This window comes from Corythoichthys intestinalis, chromosome 14, assembly GCF_030265065.1.
Source record: "Corythoichthys intestinalis isolate RoL2023-P3 chromosome 14, ASM3026506v1, whole genome shotgun sequence".
NCBI lineage: Eukaryota > Metazoa > Chordata > Actinopteri > Syngnathiformes > Syngnathidae > Corythoichthys > Corythoichthys intestinalis.
This window is the reverse complement of record NC_080408.1, coordinates 28,540,325-28,565,247: the sequence shown is the minus strand read 5'-3', so window position 1 is coordinate 28,565,247 and position 24,923 is coordinate 28,540,325. Positions and strand designations below refer to the sequence as shown.

General features: G+C 39.8%; 1 protein-coding gene across 8 annotated transcripts in view; it reads right to left on the bottom strand.

Moving 5' to 3' along the window:
- The window catches only part of astn1 (astrotactin 1), a 506,238-nt gene that overhangs the window by 59,581 nt on the left and 421,734 nt on the right, over positions 1-24,923 (bottom strand). For all 8 annotated transcript variants that reach the window (XM_057856766.1, XM_057856768.1, XM_057856762.1 and 5 more), the window contains exons 18-19: positions 10,720-10,997; positions 1,225-1,358 (exon numbers count right to left, since the gene is read on the bottom strand). In XM_057856766.1, coding sequence (XP_057712749.1) covers positions 1,225-1,358; positions 10,720-10,997 — 412 coding nt within the window. The remainder of the gene's footprint in view (positions 1-1,224; positions 1,359-10,719; positions 10,998-24,923) is intronic.

Below are 24,923 nucleotides of genomic sequence, written 5' to 3'. Positions count from 1 at the left end.
TTATTAACAACTGAATTCTCGCCGATTGACTTTGGCCTGTGTCGCTTAACACACCAATATCCCTGTCTACTCTAGATATACAACTACAGGATAGGAGGTCGTGATAGAAATGCATTGATTGGACTGTTAGCAGTACATTCTGTTTTGTATATCTATGTGCGCTTGGCCTCGATAATAACGTATGACGTAAGTCGTCTCCCATCACATTTGTTCCCGGAAATAATTAGCCCCCACACTAGAATGACTGAAAAAGAGACGTCTTTGGACAGATTTTTTACAGGGAAAAGGGAACCTCATGAGCCAGAAGATGAGCCTACAACCTCGAAGAAAACCAAATCTATGCTACTTCCCAATCACTAAAGAGCCACCAACTGCGAAGGAGTGGATTCGTGACCCGTATGTGAATAAACTGAGTGATTCGAGCATGTCTGTGCAACAGGAATATCAGCTTGTAGAGATCGCAAATGACGGCGACCTTAAACGTACGAACTCTACCGAGGTTCTGGATTAAAGTCATTTCAGATAATCCTGACATCGCTAGCAGAGCACTGAAAAATGTGCTACAATTTCCAACATTGTATCTTTGTGAAGCGGGCTTCTCTCACTTTCCCATCTCGGGACCATCTCGTCTCAATGAAATAAGCTCAGGTGCATTTACATTTACATTACTATTTACATCATAAGCTCATACATCAATTTTTACACAACAACTGCACGCAGCTCTCTCATTTAACGACTTCGCCGTGCCGTTAAGCATTAATTTACGCCATTTTCGTCTTGCACATGTATGTTTATATAGTAAATAGTTTTTTTAGCACCGTTGGATAACATTGAGAGTCCAACTGAATATAAAAGACGGCTTTTTTCACTGCCACAAAAGCTTTGGGAGCAAAATTTTATAAGGGTACAAAATTTGACAGAACACCGGTCCGTGAAAAAAAGACCCAAATCACACCAGTCCGTGGTGTCAAAAAGGTTGGGGACCCCTGCTCTAGGGGATTCAATCATGGCCAGCCAGCTTTTGTTCTTTTCTTAATAAATATAGTTGAGGTGATTATTGCTTTCATTTTGTTCCTGAATTCTGTGACGTCATCTCTTGTTCATTAAGTGAATTAAAGAATCCGTAAAAAGAGAAAATCGACTTTTTTCTTCGTCATAATTTAGAAGTAGTTTGACTTGCATAGCAAGTTAGGATTATTTCTACAACATGCATTGTTTGCATACATTGGTTGAGGAAGTGGTGCGCAAGTAGGGAGTCCATCGGTTCCAAAGGCACTGGAATCACACCGACACCAGTCATCAATTACGTCTCCCCTCGCTGAACACCACAGCATGCTCATCATTGCCTCTTGAAGAGCCTGCAAAAAAAGCAGAGAGAAGGACAATAATAATTGTGTGAACAAATGGATGACTGGTAAGATGAATCTTAAAAACTGCAATTCTAAAGACATTGTTGAGTACTTGATATCAGCTCTAATAACCAATACTTTTGGAATATGAGAAAGTACTTTTTTCTATTCTTTCAAAACCACATGGTATTTTATAACTAAGAGTCTTTTTTATGGATTTTTCGGACAGAAGTGATTCATGTGTTCTCGTTTTTTTTTTTTTTAATTTAGTTTTGCTTAGTGACCCGATGCAACATAATGACAACACTCTTCAGTTCTTGTGTGCTCCAAGTTCCAATGCAAATGCATCCTTAGCTTAGTGCTAGTGTTCCAAATACTGTGAGAAGGCAAGCTTTTCCATGTAAATATCAACTTGTTACCAAGAGAAGGCCTTTGGTGCCACGACATAGTAACCATTTAAGTTGAACCATGGATTGTTAAACATTTTGGCTGTTACTAGTGCCGATAAAGCTTGCCTGCTGCTTTATCTAGGGTGACCATATTTTGATTCCCAAAAAAGAGGACACTCAGCCCGGCCTCAAGATACTTGAATTTTACTCGAAGTTCACTCAAAGATGCCCCCTCAGTCTGGATGGAAAAATGCACTTTGGAAAAAAAAAAAAAAAAAAAATATATATATATATATATATATATTAGGGCTGTCAAACGATTAAAATTTTTAATCGAGTTAATTACAGCTTAAAAATTAATTAATCGTAATTAATCGCAATTAATCGCAATTAAAACCATCTATAAAATATGCCATATTTTTCTGTAAATTATTGTTGGAATGGAAAGATAAAACAAGATGGATATATACATTCAACATACGGTACATAAGGACTGTATTTGTTTATTATAACAATAAATCAACAAGATGGCATTAACATTATTAACATTCTGTTAAAGTGATCCATGGATAGAAAGACTTGTAGTTCTTAAAAGATGAATATTAGTACAAGTTATAGAAATGTTATATTAAAACGCCTCTTAATGTTTTCGTTTTAATAAAATTTGTAACATTTTCAATCAAAAAATAAACTAGTAGCCCTATTCTGTCCTCTATGTGTGTGAGTACACAAATTGACAGATAGCGAACATAAGTTCCAAAAAGAAATCAGACAGTGTGGCAAAGTTGCATGGGCTTTACTGAAGTCATCTCTTTTTGACAGGAGCACGTTTCTTGTATTTTTGTAAAACTGAAAATAACAAGGGAATGTATAACTTGCATAAATCACAAAATAACATAAAATGTACACACACGTGTCCATTTGAGCAGTAGCACTAGCCAATTAGCTCACAAGCATCTAACACTGTAACTGCATTTTACCATATATGTGAACAAATTCAAATACACATCATCAATAACTATCTAATGCTCATGAATATAAACAAAGGAGGAATATAACTCACAAGCGATGCATGTATTAGACACAAACAGTGTGATGGGGCTATGAGGACTGCCACTGAATACTGGATGCGGACGTTAGCTGGTCTGAATAGCACTGTCTATTAGTGTGAGTTCGCGTCGACATATAATCACGTCAGAAAAGCGCCCCGAAACCCAAATAATCAGCTGCACTGAATCGCCAGCAGAGGGCGACATTACGCCACATAACATATGCAAGTCACACCCAAGCGCCAGCAGAGGGCGGAAAAACTCCATAAAACACAATTAACAAGCTGGCCTTTCACTGTACTGACATTTAAATCTGTCTGAGCGGGCCTAGTGCGTTAATTGCGTCAAATATTTTAACGTGATTAATTATAAAAATTAATTAATGCCCGTTAACGCGATAATTTTGACAGCCCTAATATATATATATATATATACGTATAATATATAATGCAGACCCATAGAAATGTAGTCCAGTCAATACACATACACACAGTAGGCTATGTGCCAACTCAACATTTTTATAAATTACTATCACGACAATTGTCCTTGACAAATTGTTATTCCCATTCAATTGATATTCTCATTCAATGTTCTAGATTGCACACAAACAAAAAACGAAATAAACTGACAAACTATTCAACCAGCATGTTTCCCAACGTAGCAGTTAAAAACTACGTTTCCCATAATGCCTAGCGCGGTTTAGCTTACTGATAGCTAGCTGGGGCAAAAATCAAACTTTGCTATAAAAGTTTGCAATCATTGGCAGCGCAACGATGCGACACCAATTGGGATTTTACAGTCAAAGCTCCGACAGAAGTCAATAGTTGCCATTATATACGTATTTATCGTAAAAAAACTTGACAACTGGGCAGGCATTGTGGCCAAACCGTCAACCCAGTAGATGGCGGTAATGCCTCATGATAGGGGTAAACTGCCAACAAAAACAAGAACTCCTCCTTCCCTCCCTTCTAGTAGGAGCCATGTCACCTGCTGCCACTCAGCGGCTGGAGGGATTCTCTTCAAATTGGTCCCGTGAAAAATCATAAAAACCGGACTTTTTTATGAATCTATAAAACCCGCCCGGACCACGAGGATACTACGTGAAAATAGGACTTGTCCTGGCAAAAGAGGACGTTTGGTCACCCTAGCTTTATCAGACTTCATCAGATTTCATATATGAATGGAGTTCCATCCAATACTATGTAAAAAAGAGCGTTTTTCAAAGGATGGATATCGACTGCTTGCTATGATGAGAAGGTGCTATGCTAGCGCCAATTAGCCGTTTTCAACCAGTACAGAGGACTTTATTGTTCTCTCCTGGCCCGTCATGTTATGATGAGTTTGTCACATTTCTCAGTTTTTGTTGTGTCATGTTTTCAATCCCGTCAAAGCTTAATAAAGATAAAATGTGGATACTGGGCTGTTTTGGAGCTTGTTTGTTGGCCCGAGAGACTCAAACGACCGGTCCCACCGACATTAATGTGCCATAAGCAATCAGGTGGGATACAAAATGTGCAGCGATTGAATGAAAATAAATGGCTTCCATAACTCCTAGCTTGTGTACTATGGCTAAAACGGACAAGGCATTTTGCAGCCATTCTATTTTGGATGATGGTGATCTCAAAATGTGATTTTCATGGTCGCCAGAAACATATTACAAACTTATGTATTTTCATTTGTTTCTGCAATAAAATAGTATGCACTCTTAGTTCCTGCCATATGAAATTCCCATATGTGATTGTTTCTAAAACAACACAGCTCATGCATTTTAATGAACCATCACTTGAGTCCTGTGTAAATCTAGCCTGTCATACAAAATATAAATTCTTGGTCAAGCTTAAGGACTCTTATTGTATTGAATATTAATTTATGCTTTCAGTCTTCCACCCGCGCAACACCAACAACCTCCAGTTAACCTTTGTTAATTCCAGTTGCTGCATCTATGCTGATTCCTGACACCCCAGAAGAATACACCACACCATATTGACACTGACATTTTGCTAGAGGAGACACGGCAGTATTGACCTACTATATCGATTTGGTCAATAGGTTGGGACACCAAAACACAGCACGGTGTGATGTTAGCAGACTGAGCCATCATACCCAGAATGGAAGTTTCTTTAACACATTTCTGTAGCACCTTGACATATCTTGTCAAGGACCCCAGTCATCCCAGTGGAGAGAGACTGTCTGGGAATGTAGTGGACAAGGGCAAAACTGTCACAGATAATCTTTTAACACCGCTGTCACTTGCGCAATGACTGCTTAGCTGGAAAACCACGAAAAAGACGCGAAATGAACTGCTTCGGCAACAACCTTCCACACCTGGCCGAAAGAAAACATGTTACGATCCAGTTCGTTGAGTGATATGAACACAAATGTCCTTAGTGTATTCTTAAAATAATAATAAAAAAACAAGGATGTCATTGGATGGACGTTGACTTGCATTTCTTTGTGTATATATATTTTCATTAGGAACTCTTCACACAGAAGACACGTTTGTTTGACTAGGTTGCTGTCTACAGTGTAACAGCGTATTGCCACTGAATGTATGTTTTCAGGCTAGATACCTGCTATTTGCGTTTGTTGCTTCGTGACGGATGGGAAGTGAACAATGTTATAGAAGCTGTTAACAAAAGCTCCACTGCTGGCCAAAAGTATTGGCACCTCTGCAATTCTGTCAGATAATGCTCAATTTCTTCCTGAAATGATTGCAATTTTGCAATGGTTTTGTTGTAATATCTTCATTCATTTTGCTTGCAATGAAATAGCAAAAAAGAATGGAAAAAAAAAAAACTGAAATCATTATCATTTTACACAAAAGTCCATAACTGGTCCGGACAAAAAGTATTGGCACCCTTTGAAAAATTATGTGATGCTTCTCAAGTTTGTGTTATTAACAGCACAAATCACTTGTGGCACATACCAGGTGGTGGTAACAACTAAATCAAACTTGCAGCCAGTTAAAATGGATTAAAGTTGACTCAACCTCTGTCCTGTGTCCTTGTGCGTACCACGTTGAGCATGGAGAAAAGAAAGAAGACCAAAGAACTTTCTGAGGACTTGAGAAGCAAAATTGTGAGTAAGCATGGGCAATCTCAAGGCTACAAGTCCATCTCAAAAGACCTGAGTGTTCCTGTGTCTACCATGTGCAATGTCATTAATAAGCGTAAATCCCATGGCACTGTAGCTAACCTCCCTAGATGTGGACGGAAAACAAAAACTGATTAGAAATTTCAACGAAAGATTGTGCGGATGGTGGATAAAGAACCTCGACTAACATCCAAACAAGTTCAAGCTGTCCTGCAGTCCGACGGTACAACAGTGTCAACCCGTACTATCTGTCATCTTCAGATTGAAAAGGGACTCCATGGTAGGATACCTAGGAGGACCCCACTTCTGACCCAGAGACATAAAAAAGGCAGGCTGGAGTTTGCCAAAACTTACCTGAGAAAGCCAAAAAAGTTTTGGAAGAATTTTCTCTGGTCAGATGAGACGAAAGTAGAGCTTTCTGGGAAAAGCCATCAACATAGAGTTTACAGGAAAAAAAACAAGGCCTTTCAAAGAAAAGAACACGGTCCCCACAGTCAAACATGGCAGAGGTTCCCTGATGTTTTGAGGTTGCTTTGCTACCTCTGGTACTGGACTGCTTGACCGTGTGCATGGCATTATGAAGTCTGAAGACTACCAACAAATTTTACAGCATAATGTAGGGCCCAGTGGGAGAAAGCTGGGTCTCCCTCAGAGGCCATCGGTCTTCCAGCAGGACAATGACCCAAAACACACTTCAAAAAGCACTAGAAAATGGTTTGAGGGAAAGCAGTGGAGACTTCTAAAGTGGCCAGCAATTAGTCCAGACCTGAATCCCATAGAAAACCTGTGGAGAAATCTGAAAATGGCAGTTTGGAGAAGGCACCCTTCAAATCTCAGAGACCTGGAGCAGTTGGCCAAAGAAGAATGGTCTAAAATTCCATCAGAGCATTGTAAGGAATAGGGCTGCAACTATTGAATAATTTAGTAATCGAGTAATCGACTGAAAATCCTATCTATTATTCGAGTAATCGGATAAAACATTTTTTAGGTAGAGCAATTATAGAGCAATTATAAATATACATGAGAAAAAAGACATTTCATCTAACAATAAACCATTTTCAGTCAATCAATGTCTTTATTTTCGATGAACATTGTTGAAAACAATTGCCTCTCAGATGTGACTAGAATAAAAAAAAGACCAATTCACTGCTTTCAGTCAACTCAAAAACTTTTAGATCTTATAAAAAAAATATATATATATTTCTTACCTAAAAATGCCATTACGCTTGATAACACACATCACTTAAAAGTTATGTGTTTTCCCACGTGTTTCAATTGAATTTCCATTTGTGTCAAGCCATTTTAAAGTTCTAGTTAAGTTTTAAGTTAGTCAAAAGTGTAATTCCTGATAGGATTTTGAGTTTTTGCAGTGTTCAAAATAAATGTATTGGTGAGGGAGGTGCGGGAGAGCGAGAGACATGCCTTCCTGTTGTTGTTGTCGTTCCACAAGTTCCCAAAAAAGAAATAATTGCAACCTAACGAAGCGGGTGACTCTTTGTCAACATTACAGTATGATACCTGCTGTATTGGAGCACATTAGGGGCCAGTGCTACTTGGTGTTTTATCCAGCAATAACTACTGAGCTAAAATTGACTGTTAGCTTGATCATATTTTCATTTTACCCCCTCATCACTCTACAGCGCTATGTTTCACAGATTAAATAAAGCCTGTATGTAAGACACGTTTGCCACGCATCGACAGTGGTCTTAATAGAAACCTAGCCCTCCGCAGGGCTAACGTTACGTACGTGAGCGAGTTACAGTAACGTTAATCTTATCTTCTTATAATCTTAGCGCTGAGAAGTGTACTGCTTTAAGATGGCGGCTGTTTACTAACACCGCTGACTCTGTCATTTCGCATCTAGTTCAACATATATGTGATATCTACAGTATGAGACACATCAGATGCTACCTGCTAACACCGCATCATGCAGGGTAGTTTTTAGCAACGACGGCGTAGTTTGTAGCGGCTGTCGGCTGCAGAAAAGTTTTTTAATATATTTTTTTTATTGCTTCTTCCTCTACGCACGTGACAGCAGCGCGTTGTCCCGCATTAAAAATAGTCCGGGCAAAATGTGATGCTTAGAGCTGGCAAAATTAAGCGATTCCTCGAGGTGAATAAAATTACTCGGATCAGTCTTTAAACTCGAGTTACTCGAGTTGCTCGAGTATTCGTTTCAGCTCTAGTAAGACACTCATTGATGAATACAGGAAGCGGTTGTTTGCAGTTATTTTGTCTAAAGGTTGTGTTACCAAGTATTAGGCTGAGGGTGCCAATACTTTTGTCTGTCCCATTTTTGGAGTTTTGTGTAAAATGATGATGATTCATTTTTTTTCTCCATTCACTTTTGTGTTTTTTTTCATTACAAGCAAAATAATAAAGATCTTACTACCAAAGCATTTGTAATTGCAATCACTTTCTGGGAGAAATTGAGCATTATCTGACAGAATTGCAGAGGTGCCAATACTTTAGGCCAGCAGTGTAGGTGGCTTGTTGGGGTGCCTAGAAGACACAAATTATGTGTTTCGACTGACAAATAATAATAAAAAAGAGTTTTAGATTAGCGATCACAAGGAAATTAAGCGGTGAAGATCGGTGGCCAGATAAACCGGTGCATATATGCCATTCTTGAGCGTATTATTATTGTACCGGTGTATAGTGGGGTGTTCCAATCCATATACAGTGGTACCTCTACATACGAAGTTAATTCGTTCCAGGACCTTGTTTGTAAGTCGAAATGGTCTTATGTCGAGCCTGATTTTCCCATAAGAATCCATTATAATTCCATTAATTCGTTCCACAGCCTGAAAACCTACACTAAATCCTTAATAAATACCGCTGTTACTATTGCAAATAGCAATTAGAAAGAGCAAAACAACTAAATTATGAATAAAAATCGGAATAATAATATAATAATAGTTATAAGAACAAGAATAATACCTGTAATAATGTAACAAATCGGGTTCTAATGTGGAGGATGTACCGTATTGGCCCGAATAAAAGATGGTGTTTTTTGCATTGAAATAAGATTGAAAAAGAGGGGGTCGTTTTATATTCGCGGTCTAGACATTATACCCATTCACGACGCTAGATGACGCCAGATATCATTGAAGTGATGTTCTGTTATGACAGATCTCAGCTACTTTCCCCATTCACGACCCTAGATGGCGCCAGATATCATTGAAACGATGTTCTGTCATGACAGATCTCAGCTACTAGTTTAACCAGTTTGCATTACTTTATTGCACTGTTTTTCCTTATTCAGATTTGTTTCAAGACTACAGTTACAGTTATACTTCACTTTGATGGTTAATGCAGTTATTGCAATTTTGCTGTTTAATCACAATAGATTGGTTATTTACATTTCAAAAACCAGAAGCCATTCATTTACGAATGTGATTGCACTTTAGTTTACATATTTCAATTTTCAGATATTAACATTTGAATGGGGCAAAATAACATGCTTTTTCTCTCAAATATATTGTTATCATCATTTGTTTCAGATGTACTGTAATTATTTTCTGTATAAAAATTACCTTGGTGTTCAAAAAGTCTTTTTTTAAACTAGAGTCTTGAAAAAGAGGGGGTCGTCTTATAATCAGGGCCGTCTTATATTCGGGCCAATACGGTATTTTGTATGGTGTACCTGAACGCACCGAGTGACTGACGACAGAGTGAGGGAGAGTGTATTACAGTTTTTACTTTCACTTTTCATATTCTGTCGTTGGGCGCCTGCTGCGGGGGACAGTAGGCATGTTGTGTTGTTCTGAAATAAATGATTAAAAACCTGAGGCAGCTGGCAATTTCTTTGACGATGTTACAATAATAATAATTGTCACCTTAACTCATAAAGACTTAGCCTGGTACTCCAGACTGTTCCAGCTATTAAGTCTGGCCACCATTAAGCGGATAAAATTCCCAGGGTGGAGCAAGCCACAGCAAACAGACAGTGGAGTGGACGAGGGACTTGCGCGCGGAAGTAAACATACGAGGAGAGTGGAGTTTATTCAACATGGCTAGCGCGAGACAGACTGTTTTCAATGACTTGTGTCGATGTGTTTTTGGTCATTTAAAACTGATTTTACAGTGGATTGGAACATATTCTCGGGTCTCCTGTTCGCCATCTGTGTTGTTGTGGAGACGACTTCCGACGCGGAACAGTGACGTTGCTCGTTAAGAACACGTCACGCAAATAAACGAATCTGATTTGTTGATTGATTTTGTACTTGCTCGAGAGGCCGTTAATGGGCTGGGTCCAAGACTATACTCTCAGTGTTTGAAAAACACAGGGAGAACAGTCTGGCCGTGCCAGGCAAATAAAGACTGGCGAACGGTGGAGTACTGCCATGATTGTAGACATTCTGCGGCCGTATTGTCGGGCCAGTTCACGGATGCGGACACCATGCTAATATTTTCCTATCATTTCCGTCTTCATTTCAATGGTAAGCCTCACCTTTTCCTTTTTTCACCACCTGCACTAACATTCTTGGAACCCGTGTTGATTTCTCTCTCAAGAAAATCTGCAATGCATCCGTCTTGTGGGAAAAAAAAGATACTGCCGGGCTGTCATAAATCGTCGTATTTCAAGCATGTCATCGGATGTAGAAACAAATGGTGGGTAAAATTTCACGTCCGATTTCGAAATGATCATGTGTCGAAGCGATCGTATGTCGAGGTATCCCTGTATTTCTTTTTATATTTGAGATTTATTGAAATCCATGCACTTTTCGGCTGAAGAGCCTTAACAAAGGCCAAACTACTGTACTCTACTCTACTCTAGACATTACAGTTCCAAATTGTTTGTTATACATACAGTATCAAAGATAAAGTTCAACACACCTGGTATGTCTCGTTGTTGGACACCAATTCATAGATAGGCGTTGCCTTAGTGATTTGCAATAGAACAGGCTCGGATTGCTGTCTCCCTTGAGCTGCCCTCGGGCTCATATGGCAGAGATGGCATGAACGAGGGCATTGGCCCTGGCTGGTGCAATCCATCCTGACCCCGGCTGCCATCCGCTTGGCTCCTGCGTCCAGCAGGCTAGCAATGTATGCAGGGTACGTCAAAGTCCTAGGTTCCTTGTCATGCTCCTCTGATTCCTCAGAAGGTGAGTTGCCTAAATAAACAGATTACATAGTTCATTAGCTAGGGTATTACTACAGGACAGGCAAAGTCTGTTAGTTTATAATAACACTGTTAGAAACATTTCAAACATATGGATACAGTATGTGGGGGAAAAAATAAAATGCCGGTAATTGATCGTCATCCTTCATTTCACAAGGGTAGCAAAAGGGGAGGAGGAAGAGGAAATGTGATGAGAATTCTAAGGCCCTCCGCAATTGTGTTTTCAACATTGATGTGGTAGTATTCTTCACTTGGCCCCGTATACCCCAAAATATAAAGTGATAGATGGTAAGGTCACCTGATGAGGGAAACAGGGAAATGAATAAAGCTGAAAAGACTGGAAGAAAAAAAACCTTTCTTCTGAAGCAGCATGAAAAATCTACTACACATTAATGCACTCCCACGTTTCCATAGCTCCCTTCTGGAGACTTTTAGCTCGTCTACATCACAAGACTAATGCTTAAGCAGGAGTGTAAATATTTGGGCCCAATATAGCTCTATGCAGTTCCCTCAAGAAAAGAAGGTGGAAGTAGAAAATGAATGATATTCTTTTAAGAATCAAAAATGAAATAATGTGATGACTTTTCTTTAATGCATGTTTGCAGGTAAACAGCAGTAAAATGTCAAGAACCAATATTTTGGCATCAGAAAGGCACAAAAATACACTCCTTTTGAATCATTTTCTTGCCTTTTGCTTTTTTAAATAGGAGGCAGGAGACACAGTGCTTGAGTGGTTAGCATGTCTGTCTCGCAGCTCTGAAAACAAGGGTTCAATCACAGGCTCCGGCCCCTCTGTCCACATCTACGTGGGTTTTGTCTGGGTCCTCCCATGGTTTCCTCCCGCATTCCTAATTCATGCATCGTTGGCTGATTGAACCGTCCAAATTGTCCCAAGACATGAGTGTGTGCATGAATGGCTGTTTGTCTCCTAGTGCCCTGCCATTGGCTGGCAGCCGATTCAGGGTGTACCCTGCCTACTGCCCACAGCCATCTGGGATAGGCTCCCTCACCCCTGTGATTTTTGTGAGGAAAAGATGCTCAGATAATAAATCAATTAATGAATGATTGGAGGCAAAATCAACTGATGATTGCAGAGAAAATATTTACACTTTTTCATGACATATGTGAATTTGACTGTCATAATAAACTATCAACTGGATTGGACTGTCATAGTAAACTATCAACTGGCACAAAAACATCTAAACTGTATATTTGTACACATTCAACTTTCGAAATTAATTACCGGTACTGTAATTTTCGGACTATAAGCTGCTACTTTTTTCCCTCCTAATAGTCCAGTGTGGCTTATTTGTTGATTTATTTGGGTTAAAAGGTAACACTTTATTTGACAGCGGCGTCATAAGACTACTACTATCATGGGCATTAATGAATGCCTATGACAGATGTCATTAAGTGTCATCCCGCAAATTATGTAACTAACTCCATTTATGTCCTACTTGGATCTTTTACATTCATTCGAAAGCCAGATAATATAATAAGCAATTAATGAAACACCTGGAATATTAACTGAAGAAATAATTACTACAGAACATGAATTTTCATTGTTATTTACATCTGTAGTACTGCAGTGCATGCTAGGAGGCATGTTGGATGAAAACAGTGTCGACAATAGTTGGCAGCAGAGGTTGACTGTCTCCCCCAAGGGAATGAAGCTTCTTGAAGAAATGAAGCTTTGCAGTCAGTGGTTCAAAGCTTCATGGTGGTTGATTTATCTTATGACAGTCGTATGATGCCGCTGTCTAATAAAGTGTTACCGATTAATATCTTTTGGTGTAAATATCCCATAATATAGTGAGGACAGCTACGGCTTATAGTCCGGTGCGGATTATCAATGAACAAATACCGTTTTCGTGTCAAATTTGGTGGGTCGCGGTTTACAGTATATTCCGAAAATTTTGGTATGTTGCTTAGCGAAGGTCCACGTGCACAATGTGCCCATAAATACCAACATTAGCTAACAATGTCCTCCCTATCAATACACAGCCTATTAGCATCCTCACAATGTTTTTTTGCTGTTCAGTGTCTCCAGTTAAGTTGTTTATTAAAACAAAGTGTGGGATCAATATGCAATATGGGAAGTCTCAACGGCACCTTACAATGATATTGAATCTGCAAACGCTTCACCACCATTTAATGGCGCGAACAGCACTCAAGAGTTGGTCGAAATGGTTTTAACAGGCTCGCATAACGTAGTCGATTTCTCTCGTGCAACGATGTACATCCCCCCGAGCCAGGGGTGTCCCCAGGAAAGACAACCCATTTAACCTCACACGATAGAGAAGCTCCAGGAAGCTAAGGACCTTGCCCCACTCAGTGTGGTCAAATACACAAGTAGGCCCTGAAGAACTGCCAGAAATTGTGCTTTAAAATGTATATTACACAATATTTTGAAACATGCATAAACTGAGGAGGAGTTATTTCAGGAATAGCGTAATTTTGTGAAACCAATGTATGAAGAATCATTTGTTATAACTACAGTGCTACAAGGTTGAAACCACCACTTTTTTTATGCATGTAACTTCTGCCCTACGCTGTGTACCTACCATTTGATGTGAAAGATATAACTAGCTGAAAATCCTTGCTTTAAGAAAATCTTCTCATTCATACCTTCCCTTTTAAAATTGAATAATTCCACCCTGACAATGAACGTGTAAAGTAATTTCATCCCCCCAGACATTTGAATTACTTACAGTATCTCATTTGTGTCTGGAGTTGAAATTTCCATGGAAGTGAAATGAGGCACGAGCAAATGGCTTAAGCTTTGAGTGTTTACTGTTTTACATACAGTATTTTACCATCACGGGACAGATTCAATTAAAAAAAAAAAAAAAAAAAAAAAAAAAAAAAAAAAAGCTGTCTAAAAATATGGGAGCCAACTCCAATTTCAGAAATGAGGGAGCAGCTACAATCTGTCTAAACTTAATTCCATGCTTTTCTTTCAACAATGTTTGCCTTTAAAGATATCAGTTTACTCAGGGTTTTAGTGGACCTTGTTGAACTGAAAATAGTTATGTTATGACCTTTTGAAGGGCTTCTTTACTAATACTGCACACTTCAAACAAAACAAAGTAAACCTCCATGGTGATTTTTTAAATACAACCACTGGGGGGCATTCAAGTCCCATATTTTCCAACCTTGCATATTTCATAGTGTCGGCACCTTTACTGTTGGAGCCAAATGAACATGCAAAAAAAAAAAACAAAAACAAAGAACCTTTGAGGCTAACCACAGAGGAGTGCCAACATTCAAAATAATGACCCAAAGTTAGACAATTGTTGTGTGTGTGTGTTTATTCATTTGTGTGTCTGTTTATTTTGTGTCAAGCAATTCTTTTGCGAGATGTGTTTAGGTATGCAACCTGAATGAATGAATGTGTCCTTGATCAGCTAAACATGCTGCATAGGGACCTTGCAATGAGGCCACAGGGACCAATTGACAGGCTTAAATTCTCACCAATCAAAATGCTGTGTAGGTAAATGAGGTCTGATTGAGTGAGTCACATCAAGAATCTAAATGAGTCGCCGTGACCCGTTTGTGCACATGTGCATGTTACTGCAAAGTGCCAAATTAAAAAGTATCAACAGTATGTTTATCTTGACCGCATATCCACAATAGCAGTAAGCCTGTGTTTGGCAATCCAGTAACTGGAGGATGGAGCAATAACGCTGTGGTCACGCAACTTGGAATTTAATTAAACTCTTGCCACGGAAGTCATACATGATGTTGCGTGAGATGTCCAGATATTGCACATTACCTCAGCTCAGAGTAACTCAAAGGATTAACTCAGCATGAGTGTTTGTCTTTGCTTTCATTTTTCATGGTGGGGGGTTAGATGCCTCACTGGACTCTATCGGACTGTAAAAGCCCCACAGGAACCAAGCTGCTTTCAAAGACTGGGACAATAAATACAAATCGTTAATATGATACCAACAAAATTTTCATACCACTACTATTCGACTACAATCAGCGCCTTGAAAATTTGAGACCATGATCCTTAGTTGCGAAAAAGTGGAATGCCCTCTCCAGTTCAGGGATGAGGACCTTCCCCAAGTGGAGGAGTTCAAGTATCTCTGGGTCTTGTTTACGAGTGATGGAAGAATGGAGCAGGAGATCGACAGGCGGATCGTTGCGGCATCTGCTGATGCAGACTTGCATCGCTCTGTCGTGGTAAAGAAGGAGCAGAGCTCTCGATTTACCAGTTGATCTTCGTTCCTATCCTTGCCTATGGTCACGAGCTGTGGGTTGTAACCATAGGCGGAGTTTGACTTTTGTGGTAGGGGGTGCAAAACATGTTGTTGACGCCGAAATGCAGTGTCAGCAATAAAATTAATATAGGTCCTTCTAAAAAAAATTAGCATATTGTGATAAAGTTCATTATTTTCTGTAATGTACTGATAAACATTAGACTTTCATATATTTTAGATTCATTACACACAACTGAAGTAGTTCAAGCCTTTTATTGTTTTAATATTGAGGATTTTTGTTAAAAAAAGTCAAGAAAAAACAAAATTCCCTATCTCAAAAAATTTGAATATCATGAAAAGATACTCTAAAGAAGCTACTAACCTAATCATCTGAATCAACGAATTACCTCAAAACCCCTACGAAAGATTCCTGAGGCCTTTAAAAATTCCCAGCCTGGTTCATTGCTCATTCATCATCATGGGCAAGACTGTCGACCTGACTGCTGTCCAGAAGGCCATCATTGACACCCTCAAGCAAGAGGCTAAGACACAGAAAGAGATTTCTGAGCGAATAGGCTTTTCCCAGAGTGCTGTATCAAGGCACCTCAGTGGGAAGTCTGTGGGAAGGAAAAAGTGTGGCAGGAAACGCTGCACAACCAGAAGAGGTGACCGCACCCTAAGAACGATTGTGGAGAAGAGTCGATTCCAGACCTTGGGGGACCTGCAGAAACAGTGGACTGAGACTGGAGTAGAAACATCCAGAGCCACCGTACACAGGCGTGTGCTCGAAATGGGTTACAGGTGCCGCATTCCCCAGGTCAATCCACTTTTGAACCTGAAACATTGGCAGAAGCGCCTGACCTGGGCTACAGACAAGCAGCACTGGAATGTTGCTCAGTGGTCCAAAGTACTTTTTTCAGATGAAAGCAAATTTTGCATGTCATTCGTAAATCAAGGTGCCAGAGTTTGGAGGAAGACTGGGGAGAAGGAAATGCCAAAATGCCTGAAGTCCAGTGTCAAGTACCCACAGTCAGTGACGGTCTGGGGTGCCATGTCAGCTGCTGGTGTTCGTCTACTGCAGGGGTGGGCAAACCGTTCCTCGAGGGCCGCAGTGGGTCCTGGTCTTTGTTCCAATTGATTCAGCACAGACGGTTAAAACCAATGAGGTTTGAGCAGAAATAAGAAGCACCTGACTGCAATCAACTGATTGCATTTGTAAGACACCAAATTGGTGAAAGGCTAGCCTCATGATGGGTTGGAACAAAATCCCGCACCCACTGCGGCCCTCTGTGGAATAGTTTGCCCACCCCTGGTCTGCTGTGTTTTATCAAGGGCAGGGTCAATCCATCTAGCTATCATGAGATTTTGGAGCACTCCATGCTTCCATCTGCTGAAAAGCTTTATGGAGATGAAGATTTTTCATTTTTCAGCACGACATTGCACCTGCTCACAGTGCCAAAACCACTGGTAAATGGTTTACTGACCATGGCATTACTGTGCTCAATTGGCCTACCAACTCTCCTGACCTGAACCCCAGAGAGAATCTGTGGGATATTGTGAAGAGGTAGTTGAGAGACATCAGACCCAAAACTGTGGATGAGCTTAAGGCCGCTATCGAAGCATCCTGGGCCTCCATAACACCTCAGCAGTGCTACATGCTGATTGTCTCCATGCCACGCCGCATTGAAGCAGTCATTTCTGCAAAAGGATTCCCGACCAAGTATTGAGTGCATAGCTGATATAATTATTTGAAGGTTGACTTTTTTTGTATTTTAAAAAAAAAACACTTTTTTGTATTGGTCAGATGAAATATGCTAATGTTTTGAGAACGGGATTTTTGTTTTTTCTTGGCTTTTTATGCCAAAATCATCAATATTAAAACAATAAAAGGCTTGAACTAATCTAAAATATATGAAAGTCTAATGTTTATCAGTACATTACAGAAAATAATGAACTTTATCACAATATGCTAATTTTTTGAGAAGGACTAGTATGTATATTAGGGTGTTCGGAAAAACAAAAGGCCGTGATATTCATTGGGCTGAGTTTTAATTCAGCTCTACTATCCATGTGTATTGCACCACAGTTTGTAATTTTCCCTCCGACGTCCCTAACCCATGTCCTACCACATCAGACGACACACTAGCGTGTGTCGTCTGACCTCATTCTGGCCTTGTTGGTCCGTGTTCAGTATGCCAAATGTGCATACTGAACAAACAAAGAACAAACAGTACAAGCAAACAAAACAGTTATTTACAAAAGTTAGTTACTGAAGAAACAGTCTAGACAGTGAACGCACCTTCACACTTTAGCTGCGCACGGTACCGGCAGTTGGTTTTGTGTAATGGTGTCTGCCTATGTATGTAATGTGAAAATAAAGGTATCAGCTTCTCTCCCCCTGTAGCAGCATGATAGGAGCTTTCACTTAGGAGCAGCAAAATAAACAGGGCTCGGCTGGGAGTGCTATGGCGATCCATGTGTAATATTCTGATTGGATGTTTTCCGGGGCACCCTGAAGCGCACGCAACGGTGATGTTGTTTTGTTCATGTGACGCGGCACAGCTTGCCGAGAGCCACAGGTTGAGGAAGTGTTGTTATCGCCATGTGTTGATAACAAACAAAGTTGTCAGCATGTCGTGTGTTTGATATCATTGCCAGAAAAACGCATATAATAGGACACCATACAGCTTCCTTTTTAATGTTGTCCTTATAATGATGATCTGCTGCATCATAAATCACTTTGTGACTTTCCACCTCCATGATGGAGCGTTCTTCGTCCATTTTCGCTGGCTAAACCGTGAATAAGCAACTGGGCTGTTGACTCCAGGCCCGGTTCCGCCCATTTTGACAGATGCGGATCTGGCAAAAAAAAGTTATCAATCCTTACTGCTGTGTGTCTTTCCTCACCGTGAGCCTTGACGTCATCCACAGTTGGACATGGGGTTTTAATGGTGACCTCACTTGGACTGGAGCGGCACCCATTATCTGACAGAATTGCAGGGGTGCCAATACTTTTTGTCAGTTGTGTATATTCTATGTATGTAATCTAGGTGAATTAAAAAAAGTTTTCAAGAATAAAGAATATGAAATGTACACATCATAGTGCTGCTAGTCCTGCTGCCTACATTTAGGGCAACTTGCGTCTTAACCTTTACGCATAGTGTGTCTTGTTTTTAAAGATGTGTATATTCATACTTGTATTACAATTAGGAATGTTACAACTCTTTGTTAATAGTTTTCTGATGACGACAGTTTGTTTCTTAATTCAATTATAATTGGTTCCTTTGGGTAATTAAGAAAAAATAGCTCCGACTAGAAGAAACAACTGTGACAGGACATATTGTGGTCAACTATGGAAGTTAAGACCCGTAAAATCCTCGTCAATTCCTACTTCAATGTCATTAGAGAGACAGTGTAATGGCTATGAGACTACATTTACAGTCAAAGTTGTAATGTAGGCATTATTTTGAAAATGTTCATGGTGGTGATAATGTTTGCCTAGTATAGCACCCTCTTTCACTAATAGATGGAGGGGTGAATTTTCCACTCAAACATAAAATCTTTGATTTCATTTTTCTACACACATGATGCTTATACCCCTGAACAACCACCGCACTTTTTTTTTTAAAGTGTTTGCCTTATGCTGGAGCAGAGGTTTCTAAAGGTGTCTGACCAACCGACAAGCACTTTTGTTAAAGCCTCCTGACACCAAACATAAAAGCTGCAGCGGCAGCAGAAAAAAGATCACTTCTTCAAACTTGAATGGCACTCAGTCAAGCGTATTTCTTCACCAAGGTTCACCAGTCTCCTTTAATCCAATCAATAATCCAGCTATCACTGTTTGATCATAATTTAAGATCACTGGATCTGTAACAATGCAGCATCTCAGTGGCACTCGCTATGCGGTGCTTAGTAACATATTGCATGACCCTTGGGACTCTGGATAAGTCTCACTTTAGATTTTGGCAGTGTTGGGAATAACGCCGTTATAAATAACGCCGTTACATAACACCGTTATTTTTTCAGTAACGGGGTAATCTAACTAATTATTTTTTCCGCCGTTACAACGCCGTTACCGTTACTGACGGTCAAAAACGGTGCGTTACTTACTCTGAATTAATTGAAGAAACTACCAGCCGTAGAGAGTCTACTCTGCTATGTTTGTCATCCAAGACTTGGGGTGCGTTCAGGTTTGAGAATAGCGCACGTGTTTTGTTTTGTGCTTTTCAAAGATATACCACACAGGACGTGCTGGCACTCTGCTTCTTTAATAGCACATATAACTTCAACATTAACACAAACGTACGGCTCTCGGCAGGCCGTGTCTCTAACTCACTCCCGCATCATGTGAGCAAAACAATAATGGCGCCGTGTGCACTTTAGGGTGCCTCGGATAATTCTGTGTCAGAATTTTACAGCACGTACTTCTTCTGACTCCAGGCTGTTTGTCCCTGCTCATTCAATTAGACGATGCTTTCCAAAGCTTGCTAACGTTTCTGTTTTTGCTACACCTGAATGCTAGCCTCGTTCCCATCCCCCACTGTCAGCCAGCAAGAATGTTGCTTTCATCTTGAGGACGGCAGATGCTTTGAGGATGACGGGAAGACTAGGGGGACGAGGCTACCTGAATGCACCACCTGGATAGATGCGATGGAAGTGATTGTGATTGGCTGAGGGTTAGAGTCATGTGTCATGGTAAGCCAATGAGAGCCGGTGTTTTCACACACAAACCGGAACAGCGCGTGCGGCAAATACACACACGCAAAACAGATGCAGAGGGATATGATGACAGAGCTTTCAGAGGAAAATTTGTCCTTTACGAGGTGGAGATATAAACACTATTTCAAGTCAAAATACTTGAAGTACAGTACGGTATGTCTACTTGACCAGTTGTCTCAGGTTGTGAGAGTTAGATTTAATATATTAAACTCACTTCATATTGTTTACTGCTGATTGTTATTTTATTATATTGTTTACTGTTTATTTTTGTTGCACTTCAAGTGTAGGATAAATCTGTTGCTGGTGAGGTGCAATAAATATTACAAAGTTCTATAATGCAACTACCTGTCTGTTTTTTTCTATTCAACTGACTCGAGTACTGCTCAGAAAAATTCAAATTCTTTGACATACAACAACTTCTTTTTAAAATAACGGAAATAATAACTTTCCCTGGTAACTAGTTACTTTTACTATCGAGTAATTCAGTTACTAACTCAGTTACTTTTTGGAAGAAGCAGTGAGTAACTATAACTAATTACTTTTTTGAAGTTTTGTGCCCAACACCAGATTTGGGAAACAATTAGCATGTTTCAAAATATTTATCTGTAAATTCATTATATAGTCTTTATTTCTTATTCTCACATACAGTATTTTTATGCTCCTGGGATCTCTCAGCAATTAACCTTGGAGAGGACAAATGGCAGTGAGGATAAAGAACTACCATCATTTCATTTCCTGCAAGATCCACCACCAACAAAAACCTAGCATTTCCTAAAGTAACACCATTTACTGTAATTAGACGACTGTATGCCAATCTGTCCATTTCAAGCTGTAGTGTTTTATTAAGTATTTGAATCAAGCAAACTGTTACTTTTATGTTTCCGGAATCCTTTGTATTCTAATTTGTTGGCAGGATAGAGTGTTGTGGGGCGATCGGTACATTTCCATGAAGGGAGGCTCCACAAATAGTAACTGCTTTTACAGTGTTTGACAGTAGCATCACCGTCACAGTCAGTGCCTCCAATAGGAGAAGGGCTGGCAGAGGGATTTTGTGTTATTCTGACAGCAAAATGGAAAAAGTCCTAATAAATGCAGTGCCTCAGTTTGCAGAGCTTTGGGACACAAGAAAGGGTACTTTCAAACTGCTTCCTGCTCCCCCTCTCAAAGGGGTTTCAGTGGAGCTGTAGCTTACGAACGAGATTAAACGCTCCACGTTCCCACACAACTACGTAGTAGCAGAACCCTTTTCCCTGCAGCTATATTCTCCACTTCCTTCTGAAAATGAGCAAAGCCATGGCGTTCTTGTGCAACAATGAAAGATACGTCTCACCGAGGTCCTGTCTATTTACCTTAGACAGAAGACGGATTGCTCAATAACATGCCATTTTTATTCCACGTCACCACTGGACATTTCATGATGACCAAGTGCATGTGTGAGAAGGACTTTATAGGCCGATTCATAAAATGGGCACAACCTTGATCATTTTAGATTCATTCATTCATTCATTCATTCATTCATTCATTCATTCATTCATTCATTCATTCATTCATTCATTCACTCATTCATTCATTCATTCATTCACAGCTTTCAACCAGATGTACCCACGACTGGACAATTAGACAATAGAATATAAATTTAGTAATGCAATTTATCAAAACTGATTTTGTGTTGTTGAATACAATATCTGAAATTAAACTGCGACTGTGTGGCTTATGCAAAATATAGTACAGTAAGTGTTATGTCATAACAGGTTGGACCCAAAAGCATCAGCAGACCATGCAGAAGGTTCAACATTTTTTTTTTCAAACAAATACTAATGTGACAAATAAATCAGTAACAGATAAGAATGGTATAAGAGGGTTGACAGAATGCATACAGCAAACCACTAGGACAAGGGAATCAAAGGAATGAACCAGCATCGTGTACTGGTAGGTCTTATAAAAGTGAGGTAATTGCAAGTGTTCCCAGCTGTGTACCTCCCTGAGGCAACGAAATGAAACTCGGGGAAAACAGACAGTGAAAGAAAATGAGAATAAAGAAGTATCAGGACCTGACATAAGGGCTGAATGGCCTGGCCTGGCCTAAACTGGATAAGCAGCTGCTGGTTTGAACGGCTTATGCTTGATATGCGGTTCGACAGAGCGACCGCTTGATGAACATTGCCAGTTCCAGTTGGGAGGGCGGTTGCTTTGACGAGCAACGCCGGGGCCAGTTTGAAGAGTTGGCTGGCAGCCACTGGACAAGGGCCAAAGGGATGAGGGTGGAGGGCAGCTGCTGTATGAGCGTCACTGGAACGAGGGCTGAAGACAACTGCTGAACAAGTACCGCTGGACGGACAGCGACTGTAGATGCGCGCTGCCAGGACGAGAACGGCTGGTGACTGGTGGTCGCCTTGACTATGATAACATCTTGCTATCTAGTCTTCCCATGTAATCGTATGTAGTACTGTTTGGAACCCTTGACTAATTTCCAGCTCCCTTTTGTCAAAGTTCCATGCAGGCCACCTGGAGACCATGAGGCTATCAGAATGGTCATCTCTGCCTTTGGTTGATTGGCCAAAACAGCAGCACATTCGACATACTTACGAAAAATAAATGCTAACTGCCCGTTTTTTTGCTTTTAACCAAGAATCACGTCCAAATCTATAAAGAATTCAGGGATTTAAGCATTTATTCCCCAAAATTTCAACGTAAAAAGCTCTTTGTTGTGATAAGCCGGTGCCACAGTGGCTTAAAGACTAGCAGCACATTTTACATATTTACGAAATATAAATGCTAACTGCCCGTTTTTTTTTCTTCCTGATTTTAACCAAGAACCGACACTGTTTTACGTCCATATCTATAAAGAAATTAAGGGATTTAACCATGTATTCCCCAAAATTTCAACATAAAAAGCTCTTTGTTGTAATAAGATGGTGCCATAATGGTTTAAAGACTAGCAGCATATTCGGCATATTTACGACAAATAAATGCTAACTGCCCGTTTTTTCCCCTCCTGCTTTTAACCAAGAACCGAGACTGTTTTACGTCCATATCTATACAGAATTCAGGGATTTAAGCATTTATCCCCAAAAATTCCATGTAAAAAACTATTTGTTGTGATAAGCCAGTGCCACAGTGGCTTAAAGACAAGTAGCACATTTGGCATATTTACGAAATATAAATGCTAACTGCCTGTTTTTTTTTCTTTCTGTTTTTAGCCAAGAACCAAGACTGTTTTACGTCCATATCTATAAAGAATTCAGGGATTTAAGCATTTATTCCCCAGAATTTCAACGTAAAAAGCTCTTTGTTGTAATAAGGCGGTGCCATAATGGTTTAAAGACTAGCAGCATATTTGACATATTTACGGAAAATAAATGCTAACTGCCCGTATTTTCTTTTTTTTTTTTTGCTTTTAACCAAGGGCCGAGACTGTTTTACATCCATATCTATAAAGAATTCAGGGATTTAAGTATTTATTCACAATAATTTTCAACGTAAAAAGCTCTTTGTCTGTGCTTCCACTCAGCTTTGACGGAGATAGGCCCCCTATTAATCAGCCCCATACCCCGTCAATATCATTATGAAGTCTGTGATTGTCTATTCATTTCGCAACTCATTTGAATAAAAAAAAAATATAAATTATGCAATGAATGAAAAAAAGTTTGGCGTCCATAATGATACACAGACAATGATCATGTCCAGTAAATACAATGTAATTTTGGCACTTGTATTCAGTTTTTAAAACATTGCTTGAAACCTTAGGGCAGGCAAAAATTAATTATGGCACATCTAGATCTTAATAAGCAACATGCAATTATAGGGACATGTATTATGATGCATCTGATTCACCATCTGCCATGTAGTTAATAGACCATTTTATTCCTGTAATGTTTGTTTGTGCTTCTTGTATCGGAACAGATTGTATCAAGAATAAATCCACAAGCTATCAATCAATGCTGTCACAGAGAAAAATTTCCATTGGATAAAACGCATGAACTCCAACAGTTAACCCAGTGCGATAAAATAAGCATTTAATTTTCCTTCAATGATTTGAGAATGCAGGGTATACGCTCTGGGCTGCAGATAAGCAGCTCTGTAGCTGATAAAGCAATGGTCCTCCATAGCTGTTGGTGTAATGGTCAAAATTAAGCATGTAGTCAATCCAGTTAATATTGTGATATGTTTTCTACTGCAGATGCCTGATGTGGAAAGTAATTTATGATAACAGCTTGCAACTAATCTTCGTTAAAGTGGAGGACACCCACTTTTGGCATGGTTTTCCATGTGTATGTATGCGCGTCACAGAATTTGGAGCTTTTCAAGACATTCATGTATCCAGTGGAATGGGACATCTCTGTAGTGCACCCGTGATGCTTCTAAGAGCTTTTCTGATTCAGATAATACTCTGCATTCATTCTCTCCTCCCACACTCTCCAGTAAGAGAGAACACCAGTTCATCTGCCACCGCACTGACTTGAGTCATATCTCCTATTTGCACAATGCTCTTACATTTCTCTGGATAAGAGACAGTGAAAAATAGAGCGAAAAGAGATCCTGCACAGTGCAGTATACAGTATGCTTGCTATACAGTCCACTTTTACATAAAAGATTTCTTTTCTGTCTTATCCGCTTCTGCCACTCAAATGGTGTATATTCTCATACAAGGCCAGACTAGACTCATTCTGTGTAAAGAGGATCAATGATCTATCATGCTCCACGATCAATGCTCCCAGTTGTATACATGCCACTAGATGCTGCTAGTGCATCACTGTAATGGCACTAGCTTTAGGGGTGCCAAAACCATGCGCATGTTCAATTCAGCACACTGAAGCAAGGAAACACACACTAACCTTTTGATTGTGTTTGGCCAGAGATGATCATTATATGGTTATGGAATGTAATCATGAGCCCCTGCTGTTGCCGGAATGTCAGAAATCAAAGCAGCCAGCAGCTTAGTAAATTGGAAAGCAGTGAGATGAGAAATTTGTATTTAAAATGCCTGCATTTGG